The sequence below is a fragment of the Penicillium antarcticum genome (assembly GCF_028974205.1).
Source record: "Penicillium antarcticum strain IBT 31339 chromosome Unknown utg000009l_segment0_segment0, whole genome shotgun sequence".
NCBI lineage: Eukaryota > Fungi > Ascomycota > Eurotiomycetes > Eurotiales > Aspergillaceae > Penicillium > Penicillium antarcticum.
Genome location: NW_026695307.1, coordinates 1,154,693 through 1,177,993, shown reverse-complemented (window position 1 = coordinate 1,177,993; position 23,301 = coordinate 1,154,693). Strand labels below are relative to the sequence as shown.

Sequence of the window (23,301 nt, the reverse complement as noted above, 5' to 3'; positions counted from 1 at the left end):
CGCCCACTATCGCCGTCTTTGACGCGACATATCTACACAAGATGCCATCCGCACGCAGATCTGGGCGTGCCACGGGCACCAGGAAAAGTTACACCCAGGATGTTTTTCAAGTAGCTGGAATCAGCGATGAATCCGATAATGGTGGACAAGCAGCGTCCTCCAAGCCCAAGCCCAAGCGTGTCAAGAGAGAAGACTCGCCTTCTGATGAGGAATTTGTTGCTGCCTTTGGCGACGAGACCAACGGCGGAATTGACAATGGGGAAGAAGAAGAAGATGACGAAAAAGAGATGGAAGATGTACCCGATGGATCCGATTTGGACCAAATGGACGTTGATGAACCCAGCGTCATCAACAGAAGAGGCAAGGGGAAGAAAACGAAAGAGCGTATGGCAGTCCAACAACGCGACATATCCCTGAAAAAGCGAAAGCCCGACGGCATCATCGTTCCAGATACAACTGAGACACACTCTCGTGGTCTTATTGATCCCAAGGACCATCTATCCAAAAGTACATATTACAATCTGACATTCGGTGCCGACGATCGTGACCTGATCGCAGCCATTTATTTCCGTGGCGTATGGAATCTGGGAAGTGACTCGGTCTTCCCAACTCGCGCTACTTTGGAAGGACCCAGACCGGATGGACATGCCTATGGACCAACACACGGTGTCCATCCAGACGACGTGAAGAGGGAAAGCACGCGCGGATGGGACTGGTACTATGAAAAAGAGCCCAGAGAGAGATTCCAGAAACGACAACGCATTGAGAAGATCAAAGAAACAGCGGCTCGTCAGAATTACTTACCGCAACCCAAGAACCGACACCACGACATTCTCCTTGGGCCCTATGACAACCAGCAGCTTTTCAGCCTGGAGTACCACGAGTCATTTGACTATGGCAATGTCTGGGGAGAAAGGCAGTCCAGCGAAAATGAATCAACAAGGAAGACGAACAAAATCCGAGAGGGCTGGATTTTAAACCTGGGCCACAAGATCACTTGCATGGCTTGGGCTCCGAACCACGACGGTCTCACCCAGTACCTTGCTGTGGCCGTACCAATTACCGAAGAGCAAAAGAAACCGCACAAAGCTGATTGGAACGAGCCCCTCTCATCACTCAAACCCTCGCCACCTTTTCCTTGCGCGATACAAATCTGGGAGTTCAAAGCAAAAACGAGTGATACTTCGACGAAAACTCTTGACATGGAGTCCAAACCACAGCTACGACAAGCCCTCTGTGCTGAGTGGGGAGATTTGACGCGGATGTCTTGGTGCAGACTGCCTCGAGCAAAACGAGACGAAGATGACGAAAAAGGAACAAAGTCCATCGGACTACTAGCGGGGGTTTGGGGGGACGGGAAAGTCAAAGTATTGGACATCAAGTTACGCCGAGGGTCAAAAGAGACCGAATACAGTATGTGTCTATTCTGTAAATCCTTGCGAGTCCCACTAACATGAAAGCTCTAGTCAAACTCCACTCACCCGCTTTTGAAGCAAAACCGCCCAGCGCAATCTGCACATGTGTCACTTGGATGTCTCCTAGCGATATTGCAGTAGGATGCAGCAATGGATTCGTGGCTATTTGGAACATTGCATCCTCTGCGTCTGAACCACTTCCCTTTTTCTATCGACCAATTCACTCAACATGGGTGTTGGACATTACATCGGTATACCCAAACCATCCTCAACATGCGATAACCATTTCCATGGACGGTGAAACTTATATGTGGTCTATTCTGGATCCCGTGGCCGATAAAGTCTCGACAGTCCGCATGCGAATGCCAGCTCCTCACATCAGTTATTCTCCCATTCTTCAGTCCGCTGTTTCAGGCGATGAGCAGGAATATGCCCGCCTAATCCCAATCCGACGATTCTTTACGAGCAATGGCATAGGGAGGTTCTCCAGCAACGTCTCAGCCTTGGCTCCATGCAGTTTCTCGCACCCCTGCGTGCTGTACGGGAGTGCTGCAGGAGAGGTGTTAGGAGTCAATCCTTTCCGCCGAGTGGTCTACAACAAGGAGCAAGTGTTCCAGCAAATGTGGTTCACACATGAATGGGTCCCAAGCTCTAAAGCCGGCACTGCAGGGACTAGCCGATTTTTCGATGGATACCGGGCAGACAACCAGAGACTGGTCAAACACAAGACTACCGACACTAAGCCGATCACTGGCATTACGACCTCCACAATTTACGAAGAAGGCACCCACGTCACAGCCCTCGGGTGGAACCCCAACCCTTCCTGTTGTGCCTGGGCGAGTGCAGCGCTGGGTAGCGGGCTGGTGCGGGTGGAGGATCTAGCTATCTAGTCAGAATCCTGCCGCAGCAGCTAGGCAATAGTTACAGAATCATAAGACATACTTCCGATTGACATGTCGATCAGGGTCATTCCGCCATCATCGTGATTCTAGAGGTTCTAAGAAAAGTAATCAGGCGACAGTGAAACGCAACGTTGTGTCAGAGTGGATCCCCAGCCACACCGGATGCGCTTACATAATGTCGATCATGGCCACGCCACGCTATCCGGCAGCGTGGTTGGCACATCCATGGACCCGGGTGGGGCTCAATTTAGGCATAAAGTAAAGGCTGGTCTGAGTCTGTATATCCCCAGCCATCCCAGCCGCCTATTTTTGGTCCAATGATGGGAAGTTGGATGAAACTGTCAATATGATTCATTGATTGAATTTATTTTCTTCAACTTTTAAAACCCTCTGCTTCCGCTTTCCTCTACTCTCCATTCACACCCACCTCTACTCTTACTCCATTTATTACTTTTTGCAAACCTTAAATCTTCAATCTTCAACATTATTCTATTTTCTACATACATTACCAGCGAGCCTTCTTCTATCTCTTCATAATGCATTTCTCTACCGCGGCACTTCTTGCCTTCTCTTCTGTCAGCGTTACCTACGCTGCTCCCTTCGCCAACCAGAACGAAGACCTCTCTCGCCGCAAGACAACCTACGATGTCGTCAACGTTGACGGAGACTCTTCCTCTTCTGCTGCCCCACAGATTGACACTGTTTTTGAAACATCAACTGTCACTGCTGCCGGCGCTCCCCCTGTGCCTGTGACTGTTACTGTCACCGCCACTCCTTCGAGTTCTTCCATCGCTCGTGCTGCCAGCTCCACTCCTTGCTATGAGACTCCCGCTCCTCGCACGGATATTCCCCTCCCATCTTTTGCTCTTCCCGAGCCTAGCTCAAATTCTTTCTTCCGTCGTGGCCTGAGAGCCGCTGGCCAGCCTGCTCTTTATGCTCGCGAGTACGCTAGCTCTGCTTCCAGCTCTGCCTCTGCTTCTCTCTATGCCCGCGAGTACCCTCGGCCATCCACCACCGGTGCTCTCTATGTCCGCGAGTACTCAACCTCATCTGTTCTACCCTCGGCCTCAGCTTCCCTCCATGCCCGCCAGTGGGCTACTGCCTCCCCGTCTTGTTCTGTCTCCCTTGTTCCCAGACAGTTTGGCGGCTGGTACTCTTCCGCTCCCTCGTCCACTGTGAGCGTGCCTGTCTCCGCCACTCCTCTGGTCGCCCGTGGCTGGTACTCTTCTGCCTCTGGCACTCCCTCTTCCAGTGCGACCCCCACCTCGGCTGTTCCTCTCGCCGTGCGTGGTGAGTTTGGCTGGTACTCTCCTGTCGCCGGTTCTTCTTCCATCGCCACCCCCACTGCCTCGCCCTCTCTTGTCGCTCGTCGCTTCGGCAGCTGGGCCTCTTCCAGCGTCTCTACTCCGGTCGTCAGCGCTTCTGCTACTCCCGTCGCCTACTAAGGTAGATAGCACCGAGCTATCTGTCCTATCATGAACTGGCGAAAACATGACGGTTCAAGAACTTATGAGGCCTTTGTTATGGATCGATATGACTGCGAACACGTTACACATTTTGCCATCCTTCGGACATGAACATGATTGGCTTGTGAATAAATTGACCTACCCCCATCATGAATTTGGGGGTGCATACTCGACTGGCGTTTTTATCGGAGCGATTTTTGAAGAACTTACGATTCATCATGTGTATTCTTTTTCTTCTTGGTCATGGGATGACTTGTTTTTAACTTGGGCTACATAGACTGTGATCGAATATTTTACGAGCCCCCAATTACATAGATAGGTTGCACGCTGCAATGAGAATGAAATGAAGATATTATTATGAATTTGACTCCGAATTAATCAATTTTTAGATCAATAAGGTAGCAAAGTAGCGAAGCAGGTTTTCTAGTTGATCTTAGGCTGAAATTAGGGCCGAGTGGCTGGGATTATGTAACGGGGTGCATGTCGGCCGCGCGGTGGTTGCCCCGAGAGACGCGCCCGTAAACAGCACATCCCTCCGGTCACCTTCGACCTCGACACATTGTGACCTCCAAGGGTCTCTTTTGTTGTTTCTTATCGCAGAGTCTCATTGTTCTGTTTCTTTTCCTTTTCTCGGTCTTTTCCACACCTTTCAATTTGAGCAAAGGCTGGCCGAGGCTCAACCACAATCATGCCTGGGACGGTGGCAGATGGACCTACGGTCTCCATGTCTTGTATGCTGTGATCCATTATTATTCTTTATCATGCGCTAACATCCCTCTAGTTGCAAATAACTTCTGGGGTAAAGATGATGCTGGACTTCAGCCTATGCTGGACCGCATGCATAGTTCAAAGGTTACAAACGATGAATTGAAGGTTTTTTACAATCGTATGTGGCTTACATCATAGTCTCGAGGATATAAATACTGATATTGCTTACAGTGCGAGCTTCTATTGAAGATGAATACGCGCGAAAACTCCAGGCTCTCTGTCGCAAGACACTCGGCTCATCTGAGACAGGATCGCTCCGGAACTCGCTCGATGTGGTTCGTGGAGAGACAGAGGCAATTGCCAAAGCACACGCAGCAATTGCAGGGCAAATGAAGACGGAGCTAGAAGAGCCACTATCTGCATTTGCTAGTGGTATTAAGGAGCGAAGGAAGATCATTCAACAAACCATTGAACGCCTTCACAAGACGAAAATGCAGCAAACGGGGATTGTCAACAAAGTACGCCTATTTCCGGTACCGTGAATAAACAAAAAGCTAACTATGCAGACACGCGATCGTTATGAACAGGACTGCCTTCGCATCAAAGGATACCTCGCGCAGGGACACATGGTGATGGGACAGGAAGAGCGCAAGAACAAGGCCAAGCTTGAGAAGACACAAATCCAGCTTGCGTCCAACAGCAACGAATATGAAGCCGCTATTAAACAGCTCGAGGAGACTACTGGTCGTTGGAACAAGGAGTGGAAGTCTGCTTGTGACAAGTTTCAAGACTTGGAAGAGGAGCGTCTCGACTTTACAAAGAGCAGTTTGTGGACATATGCGAACATTGCCTCAACTGTTTGTGTCAGCGACGATGCTGTATGTTTGTCCTCTCTCAATGTTGTGCTTCGTACTAACGTTCATATAGTCTTGTGAGAAAGTCCGTCTTTCATTGGAAAACTGCGAAGTGGAGAAGGATATTATGGCATTCATTAAGGCAAGCGGGACTGGTCAAGAAATTCCAGACCCTCCCCGATTCATCAATTTCTGCAAAGACGATGATACTGGTTCTGAGATGGATGAGGCCGAGGGATATTCGGTTGCCCAGTTCCAGCGCACCATGAATCCTGCGTTCCGTACATCATCTCCTCAACCGTCGACCTTCGAGTCTCATAATGACCCATCGTCCGAACTTGCGGCTCAAATGGGCCACCCTGCCCCTCCCGTTAATGAAGCGCCAATGCCGCAACCTGCCTCTCAGCCTGCACCTTTGGATCTCCGTCGTGGAGGTGCGCCACCCCCGAACTATGATCCTGAGCGACATGGAGAAATTGGAGCCGTTCCCCATAACGCATACCCGACAGATGGTATGACTATGTTCTGTCGTGCAGGTCCCCCATCGGAGCGCAGCTCGGCAGCCAGCGCATATCGTCCATCTAGTCGCGACTCTCAGAGCGAAGTTTCAAACCCTACCTCTATGTCTAGTGTTGAAGCAACGCCTACCAAGAAGTCCATCCCGAAGCCGACCAACAGTGCGCCCCTTCCAAGCCCTTACGAAGACAAGCAGACACCATCGCCAAAGAAGAAGAGTGCGTTCTTCAGCAACAGCCCCTTCCGTCGCAAGAGTCGCCATGATAAAGAACGTCCTGTTATTCCTGCTCAGCCAGCCATGTCCCCACAGGCTGCGCCGCGCAGTGGATGGGATTCACCTACTGCACAAATGACCCCAACCAAGCCAATCAGTCCGCCAAAGCAGATGAGCCCTCCCAAACAAATGAGCCTTCCCAAGCAGATGAGTCCGCCTAAGCAGATGAGCCCACCAAAGCAGGTCAGTCCCGCCAAGCCTCCATCTGGTCCACCTCCTGCCGCGGCTCCTCCTACTCGCATCTCTGCAAGCCCCGAACCTGTTGACCCCCGAGCCAACTTCCAGCTCAATGTCGGTAACAATGTCTTTGACGTTGCTTCTCCCGAAAAGAACTCGCCAAACAAGGGGGCTCAGGCAGCCAAGGGAGCCGAAGACGACTTGGATCCCATGGCACGTGCTCTGTTCGAATTGAAGTCAAACGGAAAGCAGTCTGCGACTCGAGTTTCCGCTGACAGATACGCTGGTATCTCCACGCCTAACCCATCTGCGCCTTCTTCTCAGTATGGCGGTAGCAACGCCAGTACTGCAGCGCCTCCCGCTTACAACGATCCATCGGTTAAGCGACTTGGAGCTCCTCAGCCCGCCTTCACTGCCAAACAAATGCAGAAGACAACCCAAAAGTACACTGGCCAAACCCAGACAATGCTTCGGGGCCAAAACAGCAGCATGGGATCCAGACACAGCGGTCAAACCCAAGAAGTTCCTCGTGCTAGATCACCTGCACCAAGACGAAGCGCCAGCCCTCAGGTTGCGCCTCGAGCTGCATCCCCACGTGTGGACACTCGCATGAGCCAGAACAGTAGAGGAGCAAGCCCAAGCCCGGCCTCCTACCAGTCCAACAGCATGCGAAGCCAGTACAGCCAGTCCCCAACTCCTCGTCGCGCTGAAAACCCAACCTACTCTCCCAACGACTTCCAGAGAAGGCCCTCTCCCTCCATGAGCCACCGTGCTGTGTCTCCTCAGCCTCAGTTCCGACAGCAAACTCGTCCTTCGAGTGCCGGCGGAATGGAGTTGCAATTGTCTGGAAACCATGGTGATATGTACGGTGCTAGCAGCCCCGGTGGATACGGCTCGGCCCGCTCCAGCGGCCGTCCCTCATCTACTTACGGTGATGGTCCACCTATTGGCCGATCCCGCAGTCGCACTCTGGCTGTTGCAGAGCCTGGACGCAAATTCAGCCGCGATGGCCGTCCCATCTTGCATTTCGGTAAGTTTCATATTCTCCCTTGTATTGGTGTACCAATATCTAACTTCTCACAGCTCGTGCCATGTACACCTACAACGCTGCCATCCCTGAGGAGCTTGGGTTCGGCAAGGGCGATGTTCTTGCTGTTCTCCGTCTCCAAGATGATGGCTGGTGGGAAGCAGAAGTCACCAACGCCCGTGGCCCCCCCGGTCTAGTGCCCAGCAACTATCTACAAATCATCTAAATACCCCCTCGATCTCACGACCCGCCACGACCCTCACAACGATTGTCCTGAGGGAGATACTCTTTCTCATGTTCTCACGTAGATACCATGCTTTCGTCAACCCTCTTTGCACATTCACGGTCCTTTTTTTAACTCTACTCTATTCTTACCTTTCTTTCTCAACATGGTGCTACCATCTCGTCTCGACATCGCGAACAGCTCGTTCAATCATGTATTTCTGTTCTTATGGATGTTTTTGGAAGCTTTAGCGTGCGTGTTTTGGGACTACCTTTTTGATATTGCGCTTCGTGTCAATTTGTTGGATTTACATTTTCCTTTTCTACGAGATGTTCTCGGATGAAATTGTATGATGACCGATCTCGGGCTATGGAGACCTCTTGGGGCTCTATGGTCGACCTTTTATCCCCCTTGATCTCTTTTGAATTATTGATGGTTATGTTGGACGCTCGTTCACTTTTATGGAGGATATGATGTGACTTGTTTTAATTGATGCCCTTTTACTTCTGTGTTTTACGCTCTCCGCTGGTGTGTAAGCTGTAAGCTAGTTAGATGCCATGAAAATATAAATTGAATGAGATGGCTACGCCGACACTTTTCTGTTCTGATATAAAATATAAAATCTTCATATACCGTAAGCCGTATATCGTCTTGTATCCTATTGCGCTGTTGTTATGTTTCCACAATTACATATACTGTAGTGGTGAAGCCGATGGAAATAAAATAATAATACTGGTCGTGAGTCCTTTTTCATCCCGGGCTTACATGCTCTTATTGATTCACCCAAGGCACGCCAAAAGAGACAAGAAGTAGATGATAAAGAGATAAAAAAGGGAAGCTCAAAAAATGCTTAGAGTAGTACACTCACTGTGAGGGTTCTGGAGAATCGTCTAACGCTTCATCGCACTCTCAACAGGTTGTGGCCTCTGTTGGAATATAACAATAGCCAATGCATCACAGATTGTCAGCTGACCGTATCAGAGTGCCAGCATAATCATGATTTGGAATATGTAAGGCCTGAAAGTTATAGTCTTGGAACTGCCTAAGGTAGGGTTTAAGGCACGGCTCAGTGGGGCCACAAGTACTCACACTGACCAACCAGGATGATTGCCGACAGCCGAAGTATAAACATGCGCTGCATCGATTATATCGTCAAGTATAGCGCTGAGTCGCCGGGTGTATTTTCACAACGTACTTCCCACGATCCGACTCGACAAGAGGCTCCTTGTTTACATCGAATCCCAGTTCCAAACTCACGCTAGTAGTCGCAGCTGCAGGCGTCGCAGTATCGCAAATATTTTTCGGATGACCACCCCACCCCGGATGAGATTGCTTACATTGATTGCCCCCCAGCTGAACAGATAATTACCGAGCCATGTCCCTCACAAGAGCAGGCGACAGCCAGGCTCTGCGCCGATGTCTGATCCTTTGCACCCGAAGAATTCCCCAGCAACAAGTACGATTTCGGTCAATTAGCCTCAAATAGCCCGTGTGAAGACCGATATATGCATCAGAGACTTCTTTCATCTTGGAACGATGGTATACCTGGACTGTGTTTGATGGCCATAATGAATCGCAAACTGAAGAGCTTAGGGAAAAGAAGCTCTTGTTCTTCGTTAACCGACACCTATGTGATGCAAAGCCATATTCAATTAGGGAACCGTTGCTAGACGAGGAGATTCAGAAATCCATCGTGAGAGCATTCGGGGACTGCGATGACCAAATCATGATTCGAGCTACCAATACATCCGAAAGTGGGGAGCCCTTCGAGGACAAGATTAAGAAACTCAAACTCACTTATGCTGGTTCCTGCATGCACCGGCGACTCGACGGCAGTGTCGGAACAGCAAAGGCCAGATGGTAGCTGGAAAGTGATACCTCTTTCGGTAGGCCAAACTGGGCTCAACAAGGACAAGGTTGCCAGGCTACGCGAGCACCCTGATGAAGATGAAAACGAGGCTGTAATGGATGGCCGAGTACTTGGGCTTGGGGTCTCACGGGAATTCGGTGATTGCAAATGGAAGTGGGAGCTAGGTTTTCAGGTGGAAATGAATCGCAATTTCGTGCTTTCTCTGCCCATGCCAAGGTACAACTTATCACCCCGCTATACCTGACAGCTAAGCCTGGCGTCACCAACAACCGAATTGATCCCAGCAAATCATCGTTCTACATCACGGCCCCAGACGGCCTATGGGAAAATATGTCGAATTAAGAAGGTGTTGATTTGACTGGAAGTGGTTAGCATGCGACGACAAGGAGGAGGTCGAGGTGGAACAATACTACATGTCTGACTTTAGTCGGTTCCATGAGGGAGTCCCTTACCCATTTGTGGGGGAGCGGACAACTGTCCAAGATGAAAGAGCTGCTATGTATCTGACACGCAACTCTCTTGGTGGAAATCAGCGTGAGATGAGTGCTGGCCGGCTTGCCATGAGCTCTCCGTTCTCCGGTAATGTGCGAGATGACATTACTGTACAGGTAGCTTTCTTCAACGAGGGCTAGAGCAAAGGCGCATAACTTCGATGTCAATGGTAATACTTCAATGTCTTCCATCCACCTTCATTTCTAGATTCAACTTTACCTTCACTTCTCTATCTTCAATTCACCTTGACTCCTAGTTTCAATATCATGAAGTCGAGGTAAGTTTTGAAAACGTAAATCATCAAACATAGTGATAAATCAATAGTCGCAAAAAGAGATGAGGCAAGATAGGGTTTGAGGTTAAGGCTGCCTCAGACTGCTATAATATTCATCAGCGAGTGCTGTTCATATTGATGTTATATCCCAGACATAACCCCAAAAATCACAGACAAGGTGCTGGATCTTCGTTGGCTTTTTTATATTACAATGCAAACTCCTATGATTGCTCTTATTCAGATAACTGGGAATCTTGCGCTTGGGTTCACGGGACTCTTCTCTCGATATTGTCGGCATGGGTTCATTTGGTCACAATTACTGCTTAGCACGAAGCTTATGTCTAGCCACGCCCTAGCACCACAAAGTAGATATATCAATAAAAGAGAATGCTTTGTTCAGACTGGTGCCTAGGGATGAATGTGTGTAGTAGAGCGAATGATTTAATCTACAGTACACATACACGAGCAGTGACTATGCATCGTTCCTTTCAAGATCAGTCCAACTTCTGTGCCATGATAGCTCCGTGAGGGACTGATGAATAAATCTGCCGCCCTATGTGTCAGGCACTCCATCAACACTCATTCCCACACCCTTGCTCTCCAATATTCACACCCTTTGTCTCTGATATACCAACGCTCTCTCCCCTCTTTATCAAGCACATCAACCCGGATAGCAGGATGGATCCGAGTAACTCTCAAGAGAAAGTTAGCCATGAATGCTTTCGCTGTAGCCAATGTTGTTGATGCGGGGCTCTTGATTCTGGCTGCTTATCGGAACGGGGCATGGATAAGATTGCTGCAGATACTAAGGCTTTGGAGGAACAAAAGCTATCTGCAGGAGATATCGTACATCTTGTTGGATAAAAAATGTGTCGACTTGGCTTTCGAAAGGGTTTGGCTATCACGGAGGGCCTGAGAACATGTTGCTGGATTTCAAATCAACTAACACAACTTAAGGACGAACATGGGCTACAAGAGGGACTTATTAGTATCTCTATGGTTAGAATTGGTCTACTTGGCGCAACCAATCCCATTGGCACACCCGGGATTATATATTTTGATCATCACATGAAAAAAAAATTTCCCCGATGAATCCGAGATCCTTTTCTCTCTCATGAATATGCGTCTAAGTGCCATTCAATGTATCATAGGTGAGTCTAGGCAGATGTGGACCTAAATTGGTGAATGAAGCATTTGATGCCAGGCCGATTATCACAACCCTCAAGTAAGAAATTCACGACAGCAAGGAATTAATAAATCCACAATTACAAGAAGCATCATACAGACAAGATAATCACAGGTGCCAAGCATGAGCTGTACACGAAACAAGACCGAAGCAAGCAAGCATTGGCAAATGGGGTATATGAGAAATAGACATGCTTCTCTGCGGCTTAAATTCAAGTACAGGCAGATTTCAAAGCAGGAATCATTCATGCTCATTCGTTATCAACGAAAGAGTTGGCCAGTCGACCAAAGATGGGAACCTCGAAGTGGTCCAAGGTGTCGACTAGAGGTAGGTGATTAGACATTTGATGAATGCGAACAGGGGACGTTAATTGGAATTAAATTTACCATCTTGATAGGCATGCATGGCTAGGAAGCCAATGAGTAGAAAGTCGATAACGAGAAGTACCCATGAAAGGAAGCTAGACCAGCAGAATATGAGGTGGATAACCTATTTTCACAATATAAGTAGACATACGACCGAGAGGACAATAAGGTACTCACAAACATGGCAGCAAAGAGCATGCTCGATTGCCAAGCATGGAATCTACAACACAAATTAGCATACTATGTAGTAGAGATGTCCACCGTCTACCGCATACCGCACGTAATCACTGTTGTGCTCAATAAGCAGCAACAATACACCTCCGACCGGGGGCAGAAGTAGATAGGCTAGCATAGCCTCCACCTCTATCCGAATAGGGAGACTTGTCTCAAAAGGTCCTAGAGTAGCAAAGCCCCCACCATTGTAATTGTGACCAGAGGGTACATTCACATGTGCATCGAGCGAAGCTCTTGGGGAGCGGAGGTTTGGAGACACGCGATAGCCATCATTTGGAGGTGACAGAGCACGCTCAATATCTGGCGACTCGTCTTGGTAAGGAGCGAAATTCATGATGGGATGAAGCGAGAAAGTGGTTAGGGGAGAACTATTGATGTCGGGGTAAATCCTTATCGTTATCGGACACGCGACGCGTTGGCCTCAGGCGGAAAGGGTATATTGATTTTTGGAATATCTTCATAATTGGGCATGAACAAATCATATGATACATGAAAGCTACAGATATTATTCAAGGCTTCGCCCGACCGCGTGAGATTGCATTTCCTCGCGCGATCCCACTACCTGGCCGACTGGTTGCCGTGGAGCCTCGGGTTGCCGTTCGGGATGTACTGACACTCGGGGTTCTGCCCAACCCAGTGCTTCGGACTGTACCTCTGGTGGTTCCTCGAGTACCCCGGGTGCCCCTTGTAACCTGTGTGCGTCTCATTTCAACTTCCTGCGCTTTGCGCGCTGCCGCCTCTCTTTGTTGTTGAAGTAACAGCTCACGTCTCTCCGCTGCTTGCTGTCTTTGAATCGCTTCGTTTTCGATATCCGCGACATCCTGAGTAGCGCCTTGCCAATTGGGGTTGAGAATCAATCGTTGGTTATGCTCGGTTTGGGAGAGAATGCGGGTCCAAGTATTTAGGAGGGTGGATGCCGAGGTGACCGTTCGCGATACCGTCTAGATTCGATCATTAAAATTGTTCTGGTGATGTAAATGAAGTGCTTAATACCTCCATATTTCCCTTTGCAGAGTCAAGGCTGCTCAGCAATCCTTCAATGACCTCGTTGATGTTCCGCACACCCTGCAATTCTGTGTGGAGCGCGGCCTCTCGCGCTTCTTTGTGGTCGAATAGAGGATCCCCGCCATCACGGGAATTTCGAGGTTCCGGTGTGATTTTCTTCTCAGGAGTTTGAGAGTCGACGTTCTTGCGGGCTCCACGCTTGGAAGGAGAGTTCCAAAGGTCCTCTGTGTCATCGTCCGATAGCTGGAGTCTCTCCATTTCCTCTGCCGTGCTGCGGAATGCCATGTTGATTTTGTGCCGCAAACCACTGTATGTACAGTTCGAATGATTTCGATGCCTCGGTGGGTTCCGGTCGCAAGAGCAAATCAAGCGAGCCCTGCAGATCAGGTTGAAGATCCACAAAAAGAAGAAAAGAACGAAATAGGAAGAACGTCAACAGTCAACAGTCGCGGGGGTTTTCAGCCACCTCATTTATCGGGCGGTGAAGGATGTGGCTGGGCCGCCAAAACATCCAGCCCTTCCTAGCAACCTCACCCTTCCTTCACTCTCATCGTTCTTTGTTATAGCTTCCCCTTGGAAATTGCATATTTACGCTTGATCTTTGCGCCCGTCAATCTCACTTCCGCCTTCATTATACTCGAACAACATTCGGCTAAATCACGTTCCGCCCTTGTTTCGTCCAACCCTTGCCCTCGCCGCTTGATTAAGGTCGCGAAATTCAACAACACACGTCTACTGTTATCAGTATAGAACACATATCTCTATCAATAAGGCTATCAGTCTTTATAAACATCTTAAATCGCATTATCAGTGGATATGGCGTCAACACCGCCGCCCCCATCACCAACCTCGCTCCGGGTTCCTCGAGCACCGCGTTTTGGACCCAAGCATGACAATTACGAACCCTACCCTACACGTTATTCTGCTAGACTAGCAGGTCAACGCGAAGTCAAGTCTCGTCAAGTTACGCCACCCACAAGTCACTCCAGCGCATCAAACAAAAATGGTGTTCCCAAGAGAACACTTTCACCCTTTTCACCTAGAACTGGCCAATCGTCCCCCAGAAAAGCAGCAAACTCTCGCATTTCACATTTTGATTCTGAATCTTCACAACCCCGCACTTCGACTGGTCAACCATCTCGATCATCTGCAGAGCGTGCTCTACCCACCCCTGCTAAAACACCCTCGAAGAAGAAGATAATCAGCACTGATTCCTCCACTTCTCGCGCCATTTTCCCCACAAGCTCTGCCCCCAGACGCAAGAAGTTGGATATTGCCATGGACCCGTTTGATGACCTTGGCACCCCTCTGGGCGGCTCGACTGGATACACTCCTCATGTCAGAGGCCAACCTGATCCCCCTCTGATGCGTGACATGGGTATTTCATCTTTTCCCATTCACACTGATTCGCGCGATCGTATTCCTGTACGTGCTGATCTTGGTGGGAATCCTTTTGCCTCCAAACCTGGCAGACCTGCTACTCGTTCGACTACTACCCACGACGATGGAGTCTGGTATGTCTGGTAAGTACACTTCACTTCCTACTCATGTCGATACATTCTAATTAAAATCTAGCCGTGGCAAGAAAATCTTCAAGCGCTTCGAGGAAATGGAAGCAGATGAGGATGAGGATGAGGATGACCTCGGCCTCTTGGCTCGCCGCCCTGACCTGTTCACTGATGAGCCCGACATGTTGAAGGTCAAGCCTCTCACCCGATCTTCTATCAAACCCCGTATTCTATTCAAGCAATCCAAGTCCGAGCCGGAGAAAGAGATCGCCGAAGAGGAAGATCTCACCGATGTCGAAGAAAATGACGCTCCATCTCCCGCTTCTGCTGATCTTGCTTACGATTTCGCCGTTGACACTGTCACTCCTGACTTCGACAAAACCGACCCTCTCGCCGCTCCTGGTGCTCCCGGTGGCGTTTCTGACTCCCGTCTTGGTGGTTCTACAGGAGACACTGGAGACACTGGCAAATCCATTCCTGCATCCAACAAGCGAGTTCGCACCGACAGTGGCGCTAGCCTGTTCAATTACTACCCGCTCAGCAAGAAGCCGTCCGCAGTTGAGACCCGCGCTGACCGCCTCAAGCGCTCCCGCGAGTCGCGAGGCAGCCCTGCTCCCCGAACCCGGAAGGCCCTGCGCAGTGGAACTCCTGCTGAGGCCCCGACTTCTGCGGAGCCAGTCGTTGATGTCTAGATACATCGGGACCCCCAAATTTTTTTTTTTTTGATTTTCAGATTGCATAGTTGTTCCAGCGTTGCAAATTATTTTCTTCGTTCATGCTTGACTGGCCCTGTAGGATGTGCGACAACATATGCCCCCCTGCCAATGCACATCCATCTCGCATTCTTATCCTTTTTTTTCCAATGTGCTCTGCCCATGGTTGACCACTGCTATGTCCTCGCGCGGTCTCTGGGATTTTCTCACTTTTTCATCTCGTTTATTGCATTGTTTTCAATTGATTTTTTCTTGAACTGGCGCCTCGGTTTGGGAATTGCGAAACCTCAAGGATACCTAACGACAACGTCTTCGGCTGGATAGGTGGCGTTTCTTTTTCTTTCTTTTCTTTTCTGGTCTCTGGGTCTCTGGTCTGTTTTTGTGCCTCGGTTCGCTTTGTGTTTCTGTCGATCTTTTTCTCCTTCAATCTTGTGATTTCCGGATACCTTTTTCTGGTTCTCGCTTGGGACTGAGATGGCTTGGATGTGACTCTCATATGTCTTGTTGGTGGTTTTGGGTTTGTTCATAACCGTGGGAGGATATTATGGGACAAAATAACAGCATACCGAAACACCCCAAATTGAATTATCAAATAGGTACTCTTTCTCCATGCTGTAACTATCTACTCGTAAACTTATTTGTTCTACTTCGTACCCACGCGGTTATTTCATCCTGGCTTCGACGTCATGATCGATCCCGTGACCCAAGTAGCCCTGGTTACGACCTACAAGCTGGCCAGCTCTACGAGCTGCACTCATGATCAAACCGTAATCTACGAAGGGAACGTATGTTATAATAAATACATCTATTCAAGTAAGGACACTATCAACCACCACTCCAGGAGGAAACCAACAAAAAAACCTTCGCCTAATGCAACCGGTCCACTCGGGACATGCTTTGAATTCGTAACAGCGTAATTAGGATTCTTTTCCAATGGGTAAAATTGGCAACCGAGTGGATTGAAGAGCGTGAGGCAAAAACCACGTCAAACAAACTCCAAATCATCGTCGTCGTCATCGTCCAAGATCGCCTGCCTTCCACCAGCCGTAACTTCAGCCGGCGCACCAAGACTCTCACGACCAGCTTCTCTAATCCCCTTCGAAGTAATAAACCGTGTTTTCTTCACACCACTGCCGTGCGGTGTGCCATGAGCACGCTTCATAGGACTCAAGCGGACATTTCTTGCTTTGCCGAATGTGGTCAGATCCATACTGTTCGTGGCTGAAGGACTCTTGGGCATGGTAGGTGTTCCTGGGGTCTTATCCTTGTTTGGGGTTTCGTTGCCGGCTCTTGTGCGCAGATACTCGGCACCTACGCCTCCAACTCGGCCTGAGACGAGTTTTTGAGTTATGTCTCTTTCGCGTTGTTGAGCTGCGAGACGGCGGCGCATTTTCTCTTCTTTGTTTTCCGAGCGGGGGCCCATCATGCCGGAGGCTAGGAAGGGATCATCGTCGAGGTGCGCGGCTGAACCTGCGACGGGGTTGTATGAGGCTCGACCGGCGCCGCGGTTCTTTGGGGCTGGGGCCACATAGTACAAAGATTGGGATCCCATGTCATATGATGGGCCATCGCGTTTCAGACCCTGACCTCGACCGCCTCCTCGCTTGGCTCCTTCGTTGAAGAAGCCGGTGCGGGCCCCGGATTTACCACCTGGCCCGAACATGCCCGTGTCGGCATTGACTCCTGAGCGTTGACCCTGGGTCCTTCGGAGTTGGATGTCAACGTGGAAATCGCAGAACTCTGTCTTTCGGCCATCTACCCAGGATTGACATGTCTTTCCATCTTTTCTCACGGTCTTGCAGAATCCGATATCCCGGGCATAGCCAATTTCGAGAACTGTGTCATCAGATGACGACAAAGACAAGCTGAACCGGTTTGTGTCTAGTTTGTGCTTGGGAGGGGGCATGATTGTAGGGTTCAAGATTGCAATCAGCGTGCCTTCGGAAATTTTGTAGTAACGGGGGAAGGCAGTGCCGAAAAGGAAGAGATCGACGGTCCATTTGAGGTCCGTCAAGGTAATAACAATGTACTTGTTTGTGTTGTTCAGACCATCGTCATAGGGGTCGTCTGTTTTTGCAGTTGAGTTTCCAGATGGTTTCACATCTCTGGGATCAGACTTGGACGCAACAATTCCAAACACCACAAAGTCTCCTTCAATGTCTTCGGGCAGTTCGAATGCAGGCGCCTTCACTGATTTCAGTAAGTCGGGGATGCGGAGAACTTTTTTGTCTGCGAGTGTGCGGCTCAAGAATGAATGGGGGAGAACCCGATTTGATAAGTGTAATGATGAGTAGGACTCGAATTTTGACGAGTCAGGGGGCTTCATCGGGTCGCCATCTTGAGACGGCCCTGTTGCTTCTTCCATTGTGTTATTCCTTCTGTGGAGATGAGATTGTCGATCGTTGGCACCACCATTTGCGTCAATGCGGCGGATACTCGGAGTTGTCTGGCTGCGCTGAAGTCCAGAAGGGCGAGCTTGACCCATAGCTCGAAGGATATCCTCGCGACTAAAGGACTCAGCGGGCCGCTCACGCACCGGGGAAGATGGCTTCGCATCAGCCGCGGCAGCCTTAAAGGCCTCGATTTCTGTTTTATCAATTTGGAAAGCCGAGCTACGGTTTGCCTGGATCCGCTCTGCTCTCTCCATTCGAGATTTCTCTGCTGCTCTGCCCTCGGCCATCCTCTCACTGAAACTTTTGATTCGGCTGATCCCTCGTGACCCGGGGGAGGTCTGTGGTCTGGACGAAAACACATCGTTGGGGCGCGTCATGCCACCATCTCGGAAGCCAATCTGGCTGCTTGGTCGAGGATCGGTCCTTGAGCTTGGAGGTCGTTTCAACGACACATCACTGGCTTTCCATCCCTTGTCAATGCCCATCTGGTATCTTCGTGGCGATAGGGGGTCCACAGCAGGAACCTCACGCCGTGTAGGTGATGCCGGGACCTGAATATCATCGCTCGTCGTTCTTCCAGCGGCAGGTTTGGCACTTCTCGGTGTCAGGGCATGAGACTCAGCTCGCGAAGCGCTGATAGCAGAGCTTGGGCGGGCGTCTTCTTCTTCAAGGTTGGAACTGGATCTGCCGCGATTCTTTTGTTGAAGCTTCTTCAATCTCAGGCGGGCTTTGATCTCGGCAAGCTGAAGCTGCAGCGTTTCTTCATCCTCCTCGTCCGCGTCCTCCTCGTCCAAGATCTGGTTCGCTTTCGATCGAAAATTGGGTGTAGTACTAGAGCGCTTCAAAGGCGACGTGAAGTTATCGCGATTGCGCTGCATGTCTTGGTATCGTCTTCGTCCGGCGGGCGAGCTCAAGAGAGCCGCGCGGGGCGACTGGGGTGGCCACGCAGGCTCGGTCACTGTGGAAAGCTTGTCAGAAAGCGACTAGCGTAGACAGTAGGGGAAAGCCGTACTGATGAATCAGAAGTTCAAGGGTAATCAAAGACCGAAAGCACCATTAGCCTGATTGGCTTAGGCCATTCCCCTGCGCAAAATTGAGTGGTGATACGCCTAATACGCGCCTAGGTATAGATGCGGGGAGCGAACACTAGAAACCTAAAAGAAAACAAAGTAAACACTCGCAGGGAGCTGAAAGTCGGGGAATTCGCGATGTAAGATGAAACACTCGCTAATGCAGCAAGGGCAGTGACTGATCACATTACTGCGGGCGCGTCGCGTCGCGCTCCCCTTCCGTTCCCACTCTACACTTCTACTTTGCAACATCAACATGAAGACCCGATCTGCTCCTGCAAAGGACAAGAAGTCTGAGACTACCGAACAATCTCAACCAAAGGCTCTTGTCTCGGAGACACCAAGCAAAACGTTCATCCTCCCTTCCGCTAGCGACAATGCGCGACTCCTCAGCCTGCCTCAACCCCAATCGGGGGAGTTGAGCCGTTATTTCTTCTGCCCGGAGCGTGGTTTATATGAATTTACGGTTGTCGCACCGCCTGCTCATATGGCAAGAAGCATTCTGTTTACTCCCCAGACGCACCAATTCACACTCCCTTCGGAAGAGCAGAATGAGGTGATCGATGACTCCTCCCTGAAACCTACAATTACGAAGAAGGCCGAGCTTTTTGTAGCCACGCCCATTGATGCCATGTTCTTCATGGTTCCTTTGTTGGCCCCTTTCTCGAAACCAGGACAATCCCTTTTCCAGCCATTGGACGATATCATCGACTCGAATGATGATATGCCGAAGCATTTCCGCCAGGTGCTTTACGATGAAACATTCAGGAGCTCTCTTTTGACTCGGGTGGAAGCTATCTGCGATAGCGTCGAAGCAGGCGACGAGAAGATGTTCCGTTTCAACGAGACAAAACTAGTCAAGGAATTGATCGCCAAGGCAGAACGGATGGCGGATCGAGGATTCCCAGTTACTCTTGAGGAGCGTTTCATTCGCCAGACACTGGCAACACCCTTGATGTCGGTCAAGCGGGAAGATGTCGTAACCAGCCAGGAACTACCCGAAGACAGCGAGGAGGCCTCGAAATTAGAAGAAAGACAGGATTCACCATCGACAGTAGCCACAAATGCCACACCATCTGTTGAAACACCCGCTGGAGAATCCACACCTGTACCTCAGCCACCCGGTACAGACTCAGCAGCCCTGGACCACGTAACTCGCCTACTCCGAATCTCCACGGCACTGAACTACATGAAGGAGTGCTATCTACCCGACGAAATGGCCGCACGACTGGATGAAATTCTTGCATCGGCGGAAAGTCCACTTGACTTAAAGCCCTTGAAGGATCGTCTCAAGAAGATTGCAGAACTCCGTGCCCAAGCCCTCGAATCCCGTAACATGTCCGACTTCACTCGCAAACGTGCATTGGACGATGAAGAAGAGGATGTCCGCGCCGAGAAGAAGCGGAAGAAGGATGAAGAGGAGAAGAAGAAGAAAGCTGCTGAATCCCAGGCTGTTAAGAACTTGAAAAAGGTCAACATATCTGGTATGCAGAAGATGAGTGCTTTCTTCGCTAAGGCTCCTCCCAAGAAGAAGACTTGAGGGAGCTCTGTTGATCCCCAAGTGAATACTACATCCGGTCCCGCACCGCGCTGAGGCCTTCTTGTGTGGCTTGATGGTCTGCCATCGAGCTTTGACAAAGCACCTAATTCTGACTATAGATGTGAATTGCATTGGCATCTTTGGAATCAAGCTCCCCAGTTGGCGAGATTACTTGAGTACCATCAGCGCGATCAAGGGATGCGCTTCGTTCCTCGATGCCACGTTCTTCAATCTGGAACCTGCATGATGGCTTGCCCAAAAGAACCAAGCTTGTCTGCAGAAAGGAACATCAACACCTAATCTGGACTATCTACCATGTCACACTACTGTATACTATTGTTCAATAACCCAATACTCAAGTTGTATATAAACACCCTTCGAATGAACTGTTCCAACAATTTTGTATGTTATCAAGTGAGAGGCCAGTAGCTCTACCTAAACATATCTTGCCTGCCACCAAAAGTCAAAATTTAGAGAGGAATCTGGTCAATAGCAGCGCCGGTAACCCTAAGAACCGAAGTTAGCCAATCACCACGGACACTCTCAAAGGGAGGGAACAACATACAAGAAAGACCCGTTAGAAGGCTTGCTAATAACCATAGCTTGTTTCAACTTCTCCTGAGTAATATCAGGGAACTTCTTAAGATAATACTCCTCCCGCAGGGCCTTGGTAACAGCCTCAACCTTACCCTGAGGCAACATGTGAACAGTACAGCCACCCCAACCAGCACCAGTCAACCGACTACCCCAAGTACCAGCCCGACGAGCAATAGCACAGATATCATCGACCTCAGGCGCACTGCACTCATAAGAATCGCGGCACGAAGCCTGGGACTCATTGAGCAATTGACCAAGATAGTGAATGCGCTTCTCGTCCAGCTCCGTCGCCTTGCTGAGACAAGCCTTGAAATCGAGCACGCGGCGCGCTTCCTTGAAACAGTGCAGGGCGCGCTGGCGGAGACGGAAGCGCTCGGCTTGAACGGGGAAGGCGGAGAGGAAGGTCGATTCCAGTTCTGGCACGGTGATGCTGAGCAGCGAGGCCATTTCTTCGCGCGTGTAGCCTTCTTCTTTTGTGAAGAGGTCTTGTGTGGCTTGGATTACTGAGTCGATTTGGTATTCCAGTGGGTCTTGCAGGCGACCTTCCTTTGTCATTAGCTCGTTTTGGAAGTTGCGGAGACTGTAACCTAGGGAGCTGTTGTCCTTTGGTAGAGTGAGGCCGTAATTCTTGGCGAGGATTACAGCAGCAAGGGTGCACTCTGCTACGCGCAGGTTGTAGTGGCGTGGGGCGGTGTCGGCTTTGTTGGAGGTCACGAAGCTTTGGGCCATCAGGAAGGTGATTTCGTCTGCGGCTTTGGGGATTGGCACGTGTTGGGCTTGGAACTGGGGGAAAAATTGGGTGTAGAGAAGGTAGCCGCGCTTGGAGAAGATTGATGCTGCTTGGTCCATGCTGTTACGTTTTATTGTTAGATTGTCCTCGTCGACACTTAGCGATTGAGTGGTTAAACTTACCCGCCAGAGTAGACACCGACAGCACGCTCCGAAACAACAGCAAGATCCAGAAGATCCTGTTTAGAGACATTGTGGTCGTTGGCCTTCATGACGGCCAAGGCACTGGCACAAACGAAGGCAGCACTGCTAGAGATACCACCACCGGGAGGAACATTGCCGTCAACAAGGATCTCCATGCTAGCAGAAACAAAAGATCCATCGGACTTCTCCTTGCGCAGGAACTTGAGAGCACCGGACAGACCGGCGCGGAAGTAGTTCACCCACTCGTGCTTCTTGGGGTCAATCTCGACGTCCTTATCGTGGGGCACGCTGAACTCGCGCGTGGGGAATTTCTCGGGTGACACATTGGCGATCTTGATGATCGACTCTGTACCACTGGCAGGGACCACCTTGACGGCCATGATCACGTCGACGCTAACGGCGGTTGGCAGGACATCGTACAGTGAGTAGTCGATGTGCTCGCCGATGATGTTGACACGGCCAGGACTGCGCGCCACGAAGTCCGGGCGGTAGCTGTAGGTCTTATTGAATTGGGAGACGAGGTTAGTCCATCGTTGCTGGTGCTGCGGTGCAACAGATGCCAGCGAAGCCTCGTCTGTAGCGTAGACTTCGGCGATGGACTCTGTTTGCGGCACGAGCTCTGGGGTCGACATGGCGGGGTGGCGGGGTAGCTGGGGGAGGGAAAGAAAAGCAACAGGTAGTAGAAGTCGAAGAAGAAGTCAAGAGAAAAAAGTGAAGCAGTGAGAAAATCAAGGGACCATATGTTTAGTGGAGATGTACACGCCCCGGTTTCGACCCCGGGTAAATTCAGTGGGGTGACGGCCCATTGTCGCATTTTGGTCTTTCGGTGTCCGATTGCAGTCACTTTGTGGGGCCGATTCGGCTCTCTCCAGGCTGTCTCCTTTCTTGCATTCATCCACAGCTTCTGATTGGTTTGTTTAATTCTCCGCTATGCCCACATGCTATGACGCACATGTCCTATAATGCACGCATGGCAGAACCATTTTCCATTGTACAGAGCTTGATGATTACGATCACAGTCTAACCGCTTATGGAACTTATTGCCATTTCTCCTTCACCGCCGCCTCTACCGCCTTTACGTAAACATTCTAGGATTGACCTCTCTATACACTGCTCTCAGTTATTTCAACGAGATTATCCAAGCTGTCAAGCAAAGAAATGATGCGAGAACTTGCAAGTATGTCTGCACCAGACGGTTCTTACCAACAACTCCTTGAAGCGCCTGAGGATTACGGTACTTTGGGTGACAATGGGCCCCAGCGTCCAGAAACGACGTTCAGATATAGATCTACTGTACCATGTCTTTCGCACTGCATGAGGGTCGCACATGGTGTGGCTAGCAGATAACGTTCAGAACTTGGTTCATCCTGCTAATTTACGGAAGATCGTGGATGTCCATGTTGAATGGCAGGGTCCCGTGGAATATTGTCCTTGAATTGGGAAATGATCAATACCTGTGGGCATTGTTATTTCGGGGCTATGGTTCATACAAACGGTAGATCTTGGGCATGGAAAGCAAGGAACACTTGCTGAGTCTAGCATTATGTAGTTACACATGG

The 23,301-nt window shown here is 50.0% G+C and overlaps 9 protein-coding genes across 9 annotated transcripts; 6 read left to right on the top strand and 3 right to left on the bottom strand.

The window, feature by feature from the left end:
• Nucleotides 1-41: 41 nt before the first annotated feature.
• N7508_008800 (transcription factor TFIIIC subunit TFC6) lies at nucleotides 42-2,305 on the top strand (the record flags this gene model as incomplete). Its single annotated transcript, XM_058466863.1, has 2 exons — nucleotides 42-1,413; nucleotides 1,467-2,305. The coding sequence occupies 2 exons, from the start codon at nucleotides 42-44 to the stop codon at nucleotides 2,303-2,305; spliced, it is 2,211 nt and encodes a 736-aa protein (XP_058314709.1).
• Nucleotides 2,306-2,853: 548 nt separating this feature from the next.
• N7508_008799 (uncharacterized protein) lies at nucleotides 2,854-3,762 on the top strand (the record flags this gene model as incomplete). Its single annotated transcript, XM_058466862.1, has 1 exon — nucleotides 2,854-3,762. The coding sequence occupies one exon, from the start codon at nucleotides 2,854-2,856 to the stop codon at nucleotides 3,760-3,762; it is 909 nt and encodes a 302-aa protein (XP_058314708.1).
• Nucleotides 3,763-4,471: 709 nt separating this feature from the next.
• Nucleotides 4,472-7,565, top strand: N7508_008798 (formin-binding protein HOF1; the record flags this gene model as incomplete). Its single annotated transcript, XM_058466861.1, has 6 exons — nucleotides 4,472-4,514; nucleotides 4,565-4,669; nucleotides 4,723-5,009; nucleotides 5,058-5,369; nucleotides 5,419-7,342; nucleotides 7,396-7,565. The coding sequence occupies 6 exons, from the start codon at nucleotides 4,472-4,474 to the stop codon at nucleotides 7,563-7,565; spliced, it is 2,841 nt and encodes a 946-aa protein (XP_058314707.1).
• A 2,280-nt stretch (nucleotides 7,566-9,845) lies between these two features.
• N7508_008797 (uncharacterized protein) lies at nucleotides 9,846-10,064 on the top strand (the record flags this gene model as incomplete). The annotated part of the gene is made up of 1 exon (XM_058466860.1): nucleotides 9,846-10,064. The coding sequence occupies one exon, from the start codon at nucleotides 9,846-9,848 to the stop codon at nucleotides 10,062-10,064; it is 219 nt and encodes a 72-aa protein (XP_058314706.1).
• A 1,570-nt stretch (nucleotides 10,065-11,634) lies between these two features.
• N7508_008796 (uncharacterized protein) lies at nucleotides 11,635-13,273 on the bottom strand (the record flags this gene model as incomplete). Its single annotated transcript, XM_058466859.1, has 6 exons — nucleotides 11,635-11,705; nucleotides 11,771-11,873; nucleotides 11,927-11,969; nucleotides 12,025-12,295; nucleotides 12,510-12,924; nucleotides 12,977-13,273. 6 exons carry the CDS (start codon nucleotides 13,271-13,273, stop codon nucleotides 11,635-11,637), a joined length of 1,200 nt encoding a protein of 399 aa, XP_058314705.1.
• Nucleotides 13,274-13,804: 531 nt separating this feature from the next.
• N7508_008795 (uncharacterized protein) lies at nucleotides 13,805-15,188 on the top strand (the record flags this gene model as incomplete). Its single annotated transcript, XM_058466858.1, has 2 exons — nucleotides 13,805-14,511; nucleotides 14,564-15,188. 2 exons carry the CDS (start codon nucleotides 13,805-13,807, stop codon nucleotides 15,186-15,188), a joined length of 1,332 nt encoding a protein of 443 aa, XP_058314704.1.
• Nucleotides 15,189-16,194: 1,006 nt separating this feature from the next.
• Nucleotides 16,195-18,480, bottom strand: N7508_008794 (Mcm10/DnaG-type zinc finger protein; the record flags this gene model as incomplete). The annotated part of the gene is made up of 1 exon (XM_058466857.1): nucleotides 16,195-18,480. One exon carries the CDS (start codon nucleotides 18,478-18,480, stop codon nucleotides 16,195-16,197), a length of 2,286 nt encoding a protein of 761 aa, XP_058314703.1.
• A 448-nt stretch (nucleotides 18,481-18,928) lies between these two features.
• N7508_008793 (uncharacterized protein) lies at nucleotides 18,929-20,212 on the top strand (the record flags this gene model as incomplete). The annotated part of the gene is made up of 1 exon (XM_058466856.1): nucleotides 18,929-20,212. One exon carries the CDS (start codon nucleotides 18,929-18,931, stop codon nucleotides 20,210-20,212), a length of 1,284 nt encoding a protein of 427 aa, XP_058314702.1.
• Nucleotides 20,213-20,682: 470 nt separating this feature from the next.
• On the bottom strand, nucleotides 20,683-22,374 carry N7508_008792 (uncharacterized protein; the record flags this gene model as incomplete). The annotated part of the gene is made up of 3 exons (XM_058466855.1): nucleotides 20,683-20,719; nucleotides 20,778-21,659; nucleotides 21,722-22,374. The coding sequence occupies 3 exons, from the start codon at nucleotides 22,372-22,374 to the stop codon at nucleotides 20,683-20,685; spliced, it is 1,572 nt and encodes a 523-aa protein (XP_058314701.1).
• Between the last annotated feature and the right edge of the window lie 927 nt (nucleotides 22,375-23,301).